Source organism: Phyllostomus discolor, chromosome 3 (genome assembly GCF_004126475.2).
Source record: "Phyllostomus discolor isolate MPI-MPIP mPhyDis1 chromosome 3, mPhyDis1.pri.v3, whole genome shotgun sequence".
Taxonomy (NCBI): domain Eukaryota; kingdom Metazoa; phylum Chordata; class Mammalia; order Chiroptera; family Phyllostomidae; genus Phyllostomus; species Phyllostomus discolor.
The window spans coordinates 1,083,030-1,098,488 of NC_040905.2; the positions used below are offsets into that span (position 1 = coordinate 1,083,030).

The following is a 15,459-nucleotide window of genomic DNA, read 5'->3' on the forward strand; positions in this document are numbered from 1 at the left end:
AAGGAAGGCTGTCCACGGGCAAACGAAAGTGCAAACAACAGTAATCCACGTGCAAGGAAGTCAAGTAGAGTCCTCTCTCACTTTTCCTGCTTTCTGAAATAGATGATACTAGTTTTTTAAATCTTTCGGGTGTTTCCTATGCTCTCCTAGTCCCTGCGTCACGGGCAGGGGTTGCCTGCTGGGTGTGCTCAGCAAGCTCTGCCCAGCACAGCTCGGGGCCTGTCCCGCAGCCTGGACGCCGGGAGAAGGCTGCTGGGTCCCCCAGACACGTGCCCCCAGGGCCCCTTGTCCTCTGGCCTTCTGTCCAGGGTCCACTGGCCCTCCAAAAAGACTTCAACCTAAAACGTCCACAGCTCGACACAAGCAACGGATCCCAATGAAAACAACTCCTCTGGTTGGTTTCCAGCCATCCGCACTTTGTGCCAGATCCGGCTCACCCCAGGCGTTCACGCCTTCGGAGACGAACCAGAAGTTCTGGTGCAAAGCCTGAGCCAAACTCCTCAGCCAGCCTGGAGCTCCTGGTGGAGAGTGTGCTGTGGGTGGGAATGCAGACGGTGCAGCTGCTGTGGAAAACACTATGGAATCTCCTCAAAAAAAAAAACCAAAAAAACTAAAGATGGATCTGCCTTTCAATCCAGTGGTCCCACTGCTGGGACCATCCCCTAAGAGCCCTGAAACACCAATCCAGAAGAACCCATGTACCCCAATGTTCATAGCAGCACAATTCACAATAACCAAGTGCTGGAAGCAACCCAAGTGCCCATCAGTAAATGAATGGATCAAAAAACTGTGGTACATTTACACGATGGAATTCTGTGCAGCAGAAAGGAAGAAGGAGCTCCTACCCTTTGCAACAGCGTGGATGGAGCTGGAGAGCATTATGCCAAGTGAAACAAGCCAGGTGGTGAAAGACAAATACCATATGATCTCACCTTTAATAGGAACCTAATCAACAAAACAAACAAGCAAGCAAAATATAACCAGGAACACTGAAATTAAGGACAGTCTGGCAGTAACCAGAGAGAGGGTGGGAGGGGATAAAGGGAGGAAGGGGGAGGGGTTTTCAGGAACAACTATAAAGGACACGGGTGGAAGCAGGGGAGGGAGGTGGGGATGGCTGGGGTGGGGGGAGGGGCGGGGGTAAATGCTGACAGCTGTAATTGAACAACAATACAATAATTTTTAAAAATGGGCAAAGAACCTGAATAGACACTTCCCCAAGGAGGACATGCAGAGGCCCAGAGACATGAAAAAATGCTCCACGTCACTAGCCTTCAGAGAGATGCAGACAAAAAACACAATGAGAGACCACTTCACACCGGCCAAAATAGCCATCACTAATAAATCAACAAATCAACGCAAGTGCTGGCGAGGCTGTGGAGAAAAGGGACCCTGGTGCACTGTGGGAGTGCAGACTGGGGCAGCCGCTGTGGGAAACAGCATGGAATCTCCTCAGAACATTAAAAATGGAACTGCCTGTTGAGTCAGTGATTCCACTGCTGGGAATAAACCCTTAGAATTCCAAAACATCAATTCAAAAGGACTCATGCACCCCTATGTTCACAGAAGCATTATTTACAATAGGCTAATGCCGAAAACAGCCTAAGTGCCCATCAGTAGGTTAGCGGATCAAAAACTGAGGTACACTGACACAATGGAATTCTATGCAGCAGAAAGAAAGAAGGCGCTCCTACCCTTCGTGACAGTGTGGATGGAGCTGGAGAGCATTGTGCTGAGTGAAATAAGCCAGGCAGTGAAAGACAGATATTGTATGATATCACCTTTAAGTGGAACCTCATCAACAGAACAAAGAAACAAGCAAAACAGAACCAGAGACATTGAAATAGAGGACAGACTGACAGTGACCAGAGGGGAGGGGAAAAGGGGATAACGGGGGAAAGGCCGTCAAGGAGCATGTAAATGACCCACGGACAAGACCAAAGCGGGGTAGGATCCAGGAGGGAGTGGGAGGGGTGGAGGGGGTGTGGTGGGGGAAATAGAGACGATGGTGCTCAAACAACAATGAAAGAGAGAGAGAGAGAGAGAGAGAGAGGGAGGCAGGCAGAGCGCACAGTGTCCAAACCTCGCTGTTCAGGGCTGCAGGCTCGCACCTCAGTACAGAGCAAAGGGCTCTCGAGGATTCCCCCGGAAGTCAGGGTAGCTGCTAGCTCTGGGGGAGCAGGTAATGGTGAGGGGAGCTTATACCACTAAGAGGGCAGTAACAGGTTATTCAATGCAATATTGATCTTCTGTTCACTTTTCTCAATGTGTCTCATGCATCCATCAGGGTGTCAAAAAGGTTGGAAAAATGAAAAAGGAAAGAGCCAAGCCTGGGGAATCGCTGGCAGCCGAGGCAGCTGGGCCGGACCCGGGGTGGATGGCAAAGCAGCGTTCTCACCCTTTAGTTTGGCCCCACGCACTCCTAGCTTGGGGCGGGGACAGTCGGACGGCCCCCAGCTACACGGCCTGCGGACGCCGGCTCGGAAGGGCTCCCTCACTCCCCTTCCTGTTTCCAGTGTGGAGAGCGGAGAGCCGGCCGACAGAAGCTGCGGACAGTCCCCTGCTCCCGGCCCTTGGGCAGAAACGGGTCACGGGGGCGCTTACCCAGAGGTCACTCTCGTTGGCTCTGAATCGGAGCGTGTAATTGAGATCCACCGAGATGGGGGCCAGCGAGGGCCTCACCCACTGCACGTGGAGCATCCGCTTGATGCCCGGCACCGGCTGCACGCTGAGATTCATGGGTGGTTCGACTTTTACTGGAAGTAAAAACCATGGAGTTCTCGTATCAGCAATAAGATGAGGAAGCACCCAAAACACCCACCCAAAACTGAAACAAGAAACAAAAACCCTGGGAAAGGAACGGCGGTGCCTGTTGTGTGGTGGGCTGGACCCAGATGCGTCTTGGAGGTGGTGCTGAAGGACCGCTCCAGGCCCCACCCCAAAAAGCCCCCAAATGTCCACGGAGGGCGTTTCCTGCTTGGGCGGGCGTGCAGGGCAGGATGGAGGAGGAAGCTGTTAGGCCAGGAAAGGGGTGTTTGCTCCCCTCCCCCCCACCCTGCCTCTCTCCTCGCCCCCGGCCCCCCCATGGAGGCATGCCCCAGAGAAAACGGCCTGTCCGGGCCTCTGACCATGACAAATATTCTCACCCCAAATCTCTCCCTTTGAAAACATGTTCACATGGTTCCTGGTTATAGAAGTAACATATGTGCATTCAAAAGAATTTTAAACATAGAAAAGACAAAGAAAAACTTTAAATTACCCATAATGCCATCACTCAGAGACAGGCATTGTTCATGCTGGTGTGTTTTCAGGCTTTTTTTTCTGTGTGGCTATTAGCATGTTTTTCCAACAATATTGATACTGTGCTAAATAACACCTTCCTCTTTTTTTTAAAGAACATTGTGTAATCGGCACATGGCCCCCTTGCACTGAGAATGCTTCAGAACCTGATTGTCTGCAGAGCTTCATAACGCTGCACCTTGAAGATACACAGCGCTGACCGGACCCTTCTGGGTCACTGCGCGTTTGAAGTTTCTGAGTTCTCGCCGTAAAGCCCCCCACCGCCCCGAGAGCAGGAGCCACTTCGGTGGCCAAGCCTAGGATGACCAGCTGGCGCTGAGTCGGCGCCAGGTACTGGTGAAGTGAGGGGCTCGGTGGGCGAGGGCAGCATCTTTTCTGCGTCTGTGCTGGCCTCTGGGGTCCCGCTGGGGTGGAAGTGAAGGGGCGTGTGTGCACACGGCTGGGGCTGCTTCCACGCCCGTGTGCTTTCTAGTGAGGCTGCACTAATCAGGGCTTGCGCTGACAGTGTGCGGGTTCCTTGCCGCCAGCACCGAGTGACAGACCCCAGCAGGCCTGAGAGGAACGGAAAATCACCAGGCGGGAGACAGCTCTGTGGGAAACCGCCTGCCCGGGAAGCTGCCGGCCGACCCTGCCCGGGACACACAGAAGCCCGGCTGAGACTGGGGTCTGGGGCCAGCCTGCCCGGTGTGCCAGGGTGTGGCTCTAACTGAGGCTGACGAGATGCACCAAGAACGACGGCCAGCCGGCAGGGCACCCAGCCGCCAGCTCCAGAGTGGAGTCCGACTCTGCACCCCAACCAGTTCCCCTCCGTGGGCTTTTGAGCTTTAAGACCCTGCCCTGAGAACAACCCAGTGAGTCCTGACCTCCTGACCTCCCTGGGTTGGCTCCACCTCCCCCTTTTCCCCACTAATAAACCCTGCTCCTGGGCTCGCTGCGTCCAGCGGTTTCTTGAGCCACTCCCACCGAACACTGAGTCGTATCAGATCCGTTGCCTTGGCAACCCCCAGAGACTTTGGGAGAGTGACATCCCCACTTAGACAGATCCAGGGAAATGAAAACATCAGGAATTAAAACGCTCTTTGCAGCTCCTGGAAAAGCAGCATGCGCTGACCATGCCTGGCCAAAGGCGGTGGTCTGCCTGTGTGGCCGCCCCACCCATGGGTGCAGCTGCAAACCGCACACATGCCGGGTGACTTCTCCAAGGCTGCTGGCTTTTACTGAGCGCTCTGTGAGCATTTTTTGAGAAGCGTCCCTTTGCCGCCTCCTCTCAGCCACCTGGCATGTGTTATACTCGTGTTTAAGAAGGTGAAACTGAGGTTTGAAGGTTAAATGACTTCCTCATGGGACACTCCGCTGGGATTTGTCCGTGCCCCTGCTCCCACGGTCCCTGCTCCCACCCGCGGAGTCCCACGGCCTGCAGTGCAGGACCCACAAGCCCTACTGCGGCGCCGGTTAATCCTGCAATTACATCACCCAGGGGATACGCCATTAATTGTTGCCCTGAGTGGAAGCGGCCCTCGGAACTGCTCGAGAGGTGCCGATGGACACGGAGCGAGGACGGCCTGGGGAGTCCACGGGTGCGTCCCCCAAAGAGACGAGACTCACAACCAAATGCAGAAACTGCCCCGGCTCCTCTGGCTGCAGCTCTAGGGACCCGTCAAAGGTCTGCGGCCCCCGAAGGGAAACCCAGTGAAGGAAAAGTCCCCTTTGACACGGCAGGAAAGGCCTTGGCTTGCCCCACCCCCTCCCCAGCACGTCCCGCACCCAGTTCCTGCTGCCCCCCCTCAAGCCGGTGCTCCAGAAGCTCTCCCGAGCGACGGAAGAGCAGGAGGCACACCCCGGCTTGTCGTGTGAGGCCGCTATCACCTGTCTCCAATGCCCAGCCCGACGAAGGCTCCACAAGAAAACAACAGGCTAACGGTCCCCGTGAACATAAAAGGAAAAGCCCTCAATGGAAAGCTAGCACCCAAATTCGCCAGCGCGCACCACGGCCAGGTGAAACACATCCCAGGGACACAGGTTTGTGTGACTCGGGAACGTCGGTCAACAGAACACACCACTTGAATAGAACGAGGGACAGAACCACGCGGGCACCACACTCCACCAACGAGGGACACAAGGCGGGGGGCACCTGCAGAACCCCCCAGCTGATGTCACACTGGGCAGGGGCGCCCCCCCGAGGTCGGGACGAGAACGCCTGCTCTTTCCGCTTCTGCTCAACAGGACCTGGTGGCTCTGAACGGGGCAACCCGGCAAGGGGGACGAAGAGGCCCCCAGACTGGAAGGGACAAAGTAAAGCTGTATTTTCACACGACACCGTCTTGCACAGACAGAGAAGAACCCTGAGCGACAGACGCACACACACACACACAGACCCAGTACACAGGTCCAACACGGTCGCAGGCTTCAAGATCGACATACAAACCTTGACTGCGTTGGTTTACTCTACTGAACAATCTGAAAGTGAAATTAAGAAATCAATCCCATTTACGATAGCATCAAAAATCATAGAACACTCGGGGACAAATTTAACCAAGAAGGGCAGCACTTGAACACTGGGAACTATGAAACGTAATTGAAGGGGTCAGAGAAGGCCCAAATGAGTGGATAGACATTTCATGTTCACGGGCTGGAAGATTTGCCATTACTGAGAGCAACAGCTTACAAAAATCCCAGCAGGCTTCTCGGCGGTAATGGACAAGCTGACCCTAAAATTCGGATGGAAATTCAAGGGACCCAACAGTCAGATCATCTTGAAAAACGATGAGAATGGAGGACTCCCTCTCCCAATTCAAAACTCACTATAAAGCTAGAGTAACCGAGGCAGTGTGACGCTGGCACGAAGTGGAGACACGTGTCAGAGGAACAGCACTGAGAGCCCACGGGAAACCCCTCCCCTCCCGGTGGGCGGGCTCTGACGAGGGTGCCAGCCCGTTCTGCGGGGCAAAGAACCACTTTTCTGCGAGGGCCGCCCTCGTAGACAACCGGGGAGGCCCGAGCGAAACGGCGAGGTCTGACGCCCGCCACACACCACGCACGAAACGCGCCCAGCGTGGGCCGAAGAACCAGACGCAGGAGCCAGAACTATAAGACGCTCAGAAGGAAACACGGCCGTAAATCTTCGTGACTCCTGGTTAGCGATCTTTTTTTTTTTTTTAGATCTGAGAAAGCACACACAGTAAAAGAATATATACATTGGACTTCATCAAAGTTAATTTTTTCCTGTTTCAAAGGACACCATCGAGAAATTAAAAAGACGGCTGACAGAAAGGGAGGAAATATGAGAAAATCGTGTATCTGATAAGGAGCCTGTCCCCAGACCGCTGAAAGAACGCGGAACCCTCGACGGTGCCGACGAGACACCCTAAAAGGGGCAAAGGGGTAGGGGACACGTTTCTCCAAAGAAGGCGCCCCAGCGGCTGAGGGGCACATGATGAGATGCCCAGCATCGCGCATTAGTGATCGGGGGACGCAGGTGAGAGAACCACAGAGGATGCCGCCTCACGGCCCGGTCACGGGAGGACGGCCCGTCGCCCGAGCTGGGTGTGGAGACGCCGGAGCCTTTACTGTCGCCAGCGGGGAAGGACAACAGCACAACCCCTTGGGGGACGTTTGACAGATCTTTGACACCCCAAAGAGGAAGCTACCCCGTGACCCCGCCGTTTCACTAGGCAGCTGTCCCAGAGGGTTGAGACGTGTCCACACAGAAATCCGTACACGGTTACCCACAGCAGCGGCGTTCGAAAGGGCCAGCAGAGCGGCCCCGACTCCCGCCGACCGGTGTGCAGATGGAGGAAACGCGGCCTCCCCCCGAGCTGGGGCGACACTCAGCTACACAGGGAGTGACGGGCACTGACAAGGCTGCAGAAACGAGGTGCCCTTGGAAACATGACGGGAGTGAAAGGAACCAGGCGTGACGGCCACAACGTAGCTTCCCACGTCTACGGGGTGTCAGACACAGGCCAATCGGCCGGGACGCGGCTGCCCGAGGGCGGGGGGAGGGGAGGTCAGGAACCTGATGGGAAATGTCTTTGGGGGTGACGAGATGTTCTGGGGTGACGGGATGTTCCGGGCTGAGACGTGTGCTCAGCTTGGTGAGCGTGGCCGAAGGCTGAGCCGTCACTTACGGAACGGGAGCTTCACGGCGTCTGAATTACATCTCAGCAGCAAAGCTCTTATTTAAAAATTATGTAGTGAAAATGAGTTTTGAGAAAGAAGTGAAAATAAGAATTCGTGAGACATTTTTAAGTCAGAGTTTTCCTCTCCTTTCCTGCGTGAGCAGCGGCGTTTCAAGGGGAAAACTCTGTTGCTTTGAGTACAATTTACGGTGCAAACGGCAGGAGGACATGAGGGGCCAGGAAAACGTCTTTTCTCGTTGTTTGTTTTTAATCTGGCCAATCTCTCCCTTCTTCCCTTCCTTCCTCCCTCCCTCCCTCTCTCCAATCCTGCTCCGATAAGAAGACACATTTTTCGTTTATGCATAACACGGGCCCACTATACCCTTGGTCTTTGGGTCTACTTTTGAGTCCACAGGTATCTCTTTGAAAGGGGGGAGCATCTTTTTTTAAGGAAAAAGTACACAAGCCACCCAATAACACTTACTTGTCTCATTCAAGTTCCAAACGGTGACATCGGACTCGGCCGTCCCATCCACGTTCCGAGCTTGCACTCGAATGGTGTACGTTTCTGGGTACGTGACCATGTGGAAGAAAGAGCAGGAAGCAGGACCCTCACTTGTGGAGTTACAGGAGTCGATGACTTTTCCCAGGGTGCTTCGAAGGGAAACATGGTTGGACATGGCTTGAGTTCAGCAGCTTCTAACAGAGCCACACGGAACATGTTTCCGCATGCACGCGTTCACTTCGGTCTGTGCTGCCCTGGGGAGCCGGACAGACCAGACTTCGCGACCCCTCTCTCCCACATCCTCGCCTCCGGGGGAGACCACAGCCCACTGCGTCCCGCCTGCCTGGGGCGCCGGAGACCGTGGGGACCTCCTGGGGCCCCTGTGAGTCCATCAAAGGCGGCACTGTTGTGCATTTCCTGTTGGTAACAAATACCCAGCAGACCCCAGATTCTAGCCTTGGGGCTTGTTTTTAGTAGAAAAAAAATCAAAGAGGCTTTGCTCACTCCATTAGGGCAGATACAGACACGGAATTTAAAACGGCCGTTTTTAGTCCTTCCCAGGCACGGGTATGGAACGGTGCCGTGCTCTGTCCAGTGTTGGTGAGGAACAGCAGGACATGCGTTACGCCCAGAGCAGTCCTGTCCCCGTGGGACCGCCCTTGGGGGCGTCCGCAGAGGCCTCCGTCCAAGTGCTGACGGTGTCGCCTTTGGGACGGGGTCTGGGCGCCATTTCACATTCTTCCTATTTTTCAGGTTGAATTTTGTGCCATGGGTGTATATTGACTTCAGGAGACTCGTTGAAATTCATGACAGGAAATCTACTAAATAGGCAAGGAGTCCAATAGATCACCGGGCAGGTCCCGTAAACCCTGTGAGGCCGTAACTCGGTGCACACAGGCGCACACCCTGCCGGGCCCTCGGGGCCCAGCCGCAGTCACAGCCCGGGGGGTGAGCAGGACGGGGGGGCGGCCGAGGACAGAGAGGGGCACGTCACAGGTGCCACATCTGCTGGGCGGGGCCAGGGCGCAGGGAAAGGTGGAACCTGGGAGTAGAAAGAGCCGCAAGGGTTGTTCTTGCTTCCGGGCAGCACGAGCACTCCCCCAGGGCCATGCTGGGTCAGGGGACAGACAGGGTCAGGGGACAGGGTCAGGCTCTGGACGGGGACCGGACTGGAGTCCTGAGTCTGCCCCGTTTACCCACACCTTGGCCCGCTTCTCACCGCGTCTGCAGTCTGCACCCCAATTTCTCATCTCTATAACGAGAAGAGTGACACACCTGTGACCCGGGGCGGTCACAAGGACGAGGGGGCAGTCAGGCACAGGGTCCACATGTGACACCTTGTTCCATGTTATGGCTGCCTGTGCTGTGACCACATCGAGGACTTGTGCCTTCACTCCTGCTGTGGCCTCAGAAGGACACCCCCTGTCCCCGCTGCTGTGCCTCCGTGGCTCCTCAGTCCAGGGCGGAGCCCCTGCCTCCGTGAAGGCCCCCAACAGCCCCCGTCCCCGAGGAAAAGTCAACCCCTGCTGCTCCTGCCGTCAGCAGGACATCTGTTCACGCCGCCACCCCGCCACCAGCTCTCAGAGCCCACGGTCTGCAAGGAAGGCCCGCCCTTCTGCCCCAGGGAGAGGTCCTTGGTGACCCCCGCACAAGAGCAGAAGCCGGGGTGGGCGTCCCGGGAGCCTCACAGCCCGGAGCCATCGAGGGGGCTGACACCGGCCTGAGGACGCCCAGGGGCTCCTGACCCCACACAGCAGCTGGAGGCGGTCACGGCTGCCCACAGGAAGCCGGGCGGAAGGAGCGGGCAGGAGCACGTAGAAGAGCAAACTGTGAGGGAACCCAGCGAGGCTTCCGGACTCGAGGTCTCCCAGCACGTGTGGGCGGGTGGGGGGTGGGTGCGGGCCGGGGGGGCTTGTGGCCTGTGGGTCTTTGTCATCCTTATTTTCAACAGCAGAGCCAGCACGCATTCTAGTAGGGCCCGCAGGCAAGGACAGGTTGCTCATGGTTAAATGGTTAGGGAAAAAATAAAAAGACTATTTTGTGAAAATTTATGTGAAACTCAAACCCCAGGGTCTGTGAAGGAGGTGTGGGTGGAGGCGGGCCCTCTGGCTCACGCCCGGTCGACAGCACGTTCCTGCTACAGTGGCCACGTCTGGTGCCGGTGTGACGGGCCACCTCCCTGGACACCTAGAGGGCTTGCGCTCTGGCCCTCACAGGAAAGTTCTGGTGGTCCCCGTCCTGACCCGTGTCTCAGTCCCACCCCTGATGCAGCAGGGCCGCGGGGCACAAGGGGTGCTCTCCCTGCTCCTTCTGTGAGACTCAAGCGGACCCCTCCCCACACCAGTCACCAGTCCTGAGGAAAGACAAAGCAGAAGCAGACACGAGGTCCTGCATCTAAAAACACAAAGGAGCGAAAGCCTGGAGTGAGAGACGCTCTTTCTGCAACGGAACCTGCAGCAGGATCGCACCCCCCGCCCCAGGTGCCCAGCACGGGCCCCCGGGCCGTGGCACACATTGCATGTCTCGGGAACAAAACACAGCCCTGGCTGGCGTAGCTCAGTGGATTGAGCGCGGGCTGGGAACCAAAGCATCGCAGGTTCAATTCCCAGCCAGGGCACATGCCTGGGTTGCAGGCCATGATTCCCAGCAACCGCACACTGGTGTTTCTCTCTCTCTCTCTCTCTCTCTCTCTCTCTCTCTATCTCCCTCCCTTCCCTCTCTAAAAATAAAGAAATAAAATCTTAAAAAAAAGAAGTTAAAACACCCCTCTGCACACTCACTGAAACACCCAACTTTTAGCCAGAAGTGTGATAAAAAAAATTATTTTTTACTCCCACAGAATTGGAATAAAAAGGGAGGCTCGAGGCAGTGCAAATTTGGGGCCCACGGTCCTGGTGGGAGCCTGAGGACAGGGCCCACAGGGCCAACTGGTGGTGGGCAGGGTGCCCTCCCATTGCACCCGGGTCCACGGGGCGTGGACAGTTTTATCACACATTCTGGGAAGAGGAAGAATGCGGTTGAGTACAGTAAACACACAGATCTGTCCACCGTGTGCACGACCGGGACTGCCCTCAGCCCGGCCAGGCGCCTCCCCCTCCCGCCCCCATCGTTTCTGACCCCGTGTGTCCACAGGGCTGTGAGTGGCCCAAAGGCCGCCGGCCACTGGACACCACAGAGGTCCCCGGAAGCTGTGACTGGAAACACATCCCCCCCGCCCCTACCGACAGCGTGCAGGCTCCGGGACTTACAGGTTTCTCGTCACCTGGTACCACGTGTGGTTGGCTGCTCTCTCTGGACTCCAGGTGCACGTAAAGTTTCTCTTGTAGTAGTAGACGCAGGAGATGTTCTCGGGCTTCGTGGGCAGAGCTGCACACACACACACACACACACACACACACAAACACAGCGGCGTCAGCGCCCGGTGAACTTTGAGGGCATTGTGCCTCTCGATGACAGCAGGCCGGTCCCACGCTGGGTTTGTGGGCGCGCGGCCGGGCCCAGCAGCAGCTCCTCCCAGTCGGACCGAGGACAGGACCCAACCCCAAAACCGTATTCATACACCAGGCGGAGCAAAGCAGCGAATGACGGAGCCACTCCGGATAACGGGGCGATGGGCGAGGGGGAGGAAGGGCGTGAAAATGTCGAGCCTCCCCGCCCTCCAGCCTCGCACAGCACCAGGCCCCGGACGAGCGTGTGGCGGGGGTGCCTCGGAGACGTCTGCGGCCGTGCGGTCCTGCCTCGGCCACCTCCCTCCGCGCAGCCCCCCCCCACACACACCCAGGAGCACCCACCCCTCCCCGGGGGAGCAGAAGCTCCCTCAGCACCGGGATCTGCACCCTGCAGACGCCCGGAGGCAGAAACCCGGGGCGTGTGACCTTGAACCAGAAGACGCTCCCGTCTTCCCGTCCCGCCAAGCTGCCGCCGACACCTGCGGTGTCCCCGCTCGTGAGCATGGTCACCTGCTCACGGCGACGGCCCTCCTTGTGCCTCTGCCGCCAGGTGTGTGTCGGCTGTCGTCCCGCGACACGGCACGTGTGGCGGACACCTCGAACTATCAAACGCTCTCGTCACCGTCCCTAATGACTGCGACGACCAGGTCCCCTTCGCTGCCGAGTCAGTGAGGAGGCACGTATGTCACCCGGCCACGAATCGTCCCCCGTGTTACACGTTTGCTCAGGTCCGTTCTCTGCACCCCCCCCCCCCGAGTCCGTGGGGTCACCGCCCACACGCGCACGGGCACACGGGTGAGAGCGGAGGGCGGTTCCAGACTGAGGACAGCGTGCCGCTCCAAGGCTCAAACTCACTCCTGTCTGAGCCCCCGGCACGGCCCTGGCCTTAGGACGCAGGAGTTCTTAGGAGAAGGAGAAGGAGGCAACTGCTGCAGCAGAGCGAAGCCCAGCGTTCCCAGGAAGGCAGCCCCCACCGGAGAAGTAGTGGGGAAAGGCCCCCGAGTCCAGCAAGGCGAGTCCTGGGGTGGGGTGTGGGCAGGGACACCGGGCACGGCAGGGAGCTCGGAGGTGCGTGTTCTCGGGCGGACTCGGGCAGGTGGGAGGGGGAGCCACGGTCCCCTGGGCTGGTGGCCTACTTCCCAGGCACAGCCTGGGGGCCTCACGAGCTGACCCAGGGTCCAGGAGAAGCCGCAGGTCACACTCAGCACCGCCTCCGGGCTGGCCCGAGGGGCGGGTGGGGGCTGGGGCAGCCCTGCAGGCGAGCCCCTCCAGGTGAGCCCCTCCAGGCGAGTGTCACAGGGCTCTCCTGGGTCCGGGGCGGGGGAGGGGAGCATGAGCACAGCTGGCCCGGGCCGGGGCTCCTGCACACAGCGGGACTTCAGGGCGGGGAGTTCGGGAGTCAGATGACACACCGAGGCCCAGGCAGAGCCGCTGTCCCTTGGGGGACGGCCAGGGGGCAGAGGGCAGCAGAGGGTCCAGAGAAGGGCGAGGGCAACACAGGACCCCCGCAGACAGATTTGGGGGCCCCGGCCGATTCTGGCAAGTGGCACAAACCCGCCCTGGACCCAGACACCACCTTGGGCAGCGGCGGCGGGGGGAGAGCGGGCACTCACCCCACAGAGGCAGAATCAGGGGGGACCCGGTGAGCAGGAGGAACCATGACGACAGTGAGGAACGCAAGTGCCCCCCACCCCTCGCCTCCTCAGCCCTGCCTGGCTTCCCGGGGGCGGGGGGGGGGGGCACCCTCTGAAACTCCTCGGCCGGGTCTCGGAGGAGAAGGGCGTCCTGTGTCCTCTGCGCGGCCGACCTGGGCCGTGCACGTCCCGGCTCTGCCCCGGGAGGCGGGGCCCTGCGCCAGGAGGGCCGAGGCTGGGTGCGGGTGCGGGTGCGGGTGCGGGGTTTCAGATCTGCGTGTGCGTCCGCACGCCTGGTCTGTGAGATGGGCGCTGTGCGCGCGGGTGAGGGAGCCCCCAGGGACGGCAGAGAGGGGCTCGGGACGGCCAGGCGGGGGCGCCGCGGCGTCGGACGACGGTCCAGGCGCAGTGGCCCGACCGGACGAGGGCGCGTACCAGCCCCTGGTGCTGCCCGCCCGGCCTCCCCAGGCGTCTGGACTCGGTGCAGCGCGGGGTGGAAAGGGACGACCGAAGGCTACACGCACCCTCACACCCCCCATCCTCCCCCACACCCCCAGACACTCCCGTCACCACACTCACGCGCCCCAGAAACGGCTGCTCCCCCCCCCCCCCCGCCACGTGCAGAAGGAAAGGGAACGTCCGTGAGCTTTTTCCCAGAGAAACCCGGGGGGGGGGGGGGCACGTCCCTGCCCGTCAGAGAGGCCCCCACCTGCGAGAGGGAAGCTGTCCCGAGTGAGACGGTGCCCGCCCTCCTTCCCCTTCCTCCCTGGGCCCACAGCGCTTCGGTGCCGCTGTTCTACAGCTAGTGCTCCAAAAAGCATCCTGAAACTGAAGAGCAAGTCTGAGCAGAGGCCAGGGAAGAATGTTCTAGAAGGGAAGCCAGGTGCGCACGGGTGCCAGTTACACAGGAGACGGTGTGAGCACGGGCGGCGAGGGGACGGAGACGGAAAAGGACGGGTGAGGGAACTGGCGAGTGGCAGGAGCTGAGAGGCCCGAGGCCGGGACCCGAGCGGGGGGGGGCGGGGGTCACGGGGTGACTGCAGGTGCTGAGCTGGCCAGGAGGGGCTCCCTGGGCGGAGCCCCCGGGGGAGGAGGGGCCGGCCAGGTCGGAGGCATGAAAAGCATTCTCATCACCTCGGGGTTCTGGATGCCCCAGAGGCGACCCCCGATTTCTACACACTGTGCACTGGACTGCACCCGCAAATCCACACATCAGAGCCCCAACTCCCAGGGGCCTCAGGTGGCTGCACTTGGACATGGGGCCTGTCGGGGGTGTCAGTTAAAACAAGAGCATCAGGCGGCCCCACCTCTCCAACTGGCGGCCTTCCTGGAAGAGGAGAGGAGACGGGGACAGGCGGAGGGAGGACCCTGTAAAGCAGCAGCCGACAGAGGTCACCGGCAAGCGGAGGAGAGAGATGGCAGAGGAGAGAGATGGCGGAGGGAGCTGGCCCTGCAGGCACCTTGACCTTGGCCTTGCAGCCTCCACAGCGGTGAGGACAGAACTTCCGCTGCCGACCGCCCCCGGCCCGGGGCGTCCACATCAGCAGCCCCAACAGGCCCTGGGCCGCTCTCCCTGCGCCCCAGCCCGCCCCCCACCCCGGGTCTGGAAGAAACTCTTCACCATCCCGGGGGGGGGGGGGGGGGGGGAGGTGAATCTCAGCCCTGCGGGCACAGTCTTGAGCTGGACCACGGTAGACGCGTGGGCGGGGGGGGGTCATCATTTCCCTTTATACCCTTGGGGTGAACGCACATACGGGGGAACTGACGTATTTTTGTTTCTCTGTGTGTCTGTGAGCGTCAGTCCACCTCACACAGACACGACCGAAACAAGCCCTGATCTTCCTCTAAAGCTGTGGCCCTTCTCGGGGGTGGGGGGGTCCTCAGCTGGGCCGTCCTGCCGAGTCCGCACCCCCACAAACGTACGCTGCCCTGCACCCACACCCACACCGGCACCCGCACAAACTCGGGGCGCTCGCAGATGCCCCGCTGCCCTGTCCCCTGTGCCCCGGTCCGGGCACCCCTCTGCTCTCGAGTGAACAACTCCCGCCCCAAGAAGAAGATCAGACCCGTGAGCCCCGGGGGCCGACCTACCTGCCCGGGTGGGTCTGCAGAGGAGGGGCAGCAGCCACAGCGCCCAGGCCCACATGGTCCCCGCGGACGCCGGCAGGCCGGGGAGGGACCTGGAAAGGTCGGGGGTCAGCAGTCAGCCGGCTCCTCTCTCTCTCCCCGACGACTCTGTTTGCAGGGACGCACGGAGGCTGAGGGCTCTGAGGGCTAGGTTAGGGTCCTCCGTTTTTTCATCTATTCCTGGCGGCCATCTCGCAGACCTGCTGTAACTCCCCGTCAGCCCCGGCCCACCCCTCACCGCGTCCACCCTTTGGCCGCCGTGCGGTGCAGCAGGCGCACCGGTCGCCAGAACACGCTCCGGAGAGGAAGCGCTGGGGGTCCCCGGT

At 59.5% G+C, this 15,459-nt stretch overlaps 1 protein-coding gene across 1 annotated transcript in view; it reads right to left on the reverse strand.

The window, feature by feature from the left end:
* IL31RA (interleukin 31 receptor A) overlaps positions 1-15,178 on the reverse strand; it is a 29,300-nt gene extending 14,122 nt beyond the window's left edge. Inside the window, exons 1-4 of the mRNA XM_036020030.1 lie at positions 15,098-15,178; positions 11,172-11,289; positions 7,903-8,072; positions 2,605-2,756 (exon numbers count right to left, since the gene is read on the reverse strand). Of these exons, the coding sequence (XP_035875923.1) occupies positions 2,605-2,756; positions 7,903-8,072; positions 11,172-11,289; positions 15,098-15,152 (495 nt within the window). The 5' untranslated portion in view covers positions 15,153-15,178. The remainder of the gene's footprint in view (positions 1-2,604; positions 2,757-7,902; positions 8,073-11,171; positions 11,290-15,097) is intronic.
* Positions 15,179-15,459: the final 281 nt, after the last annotated feature.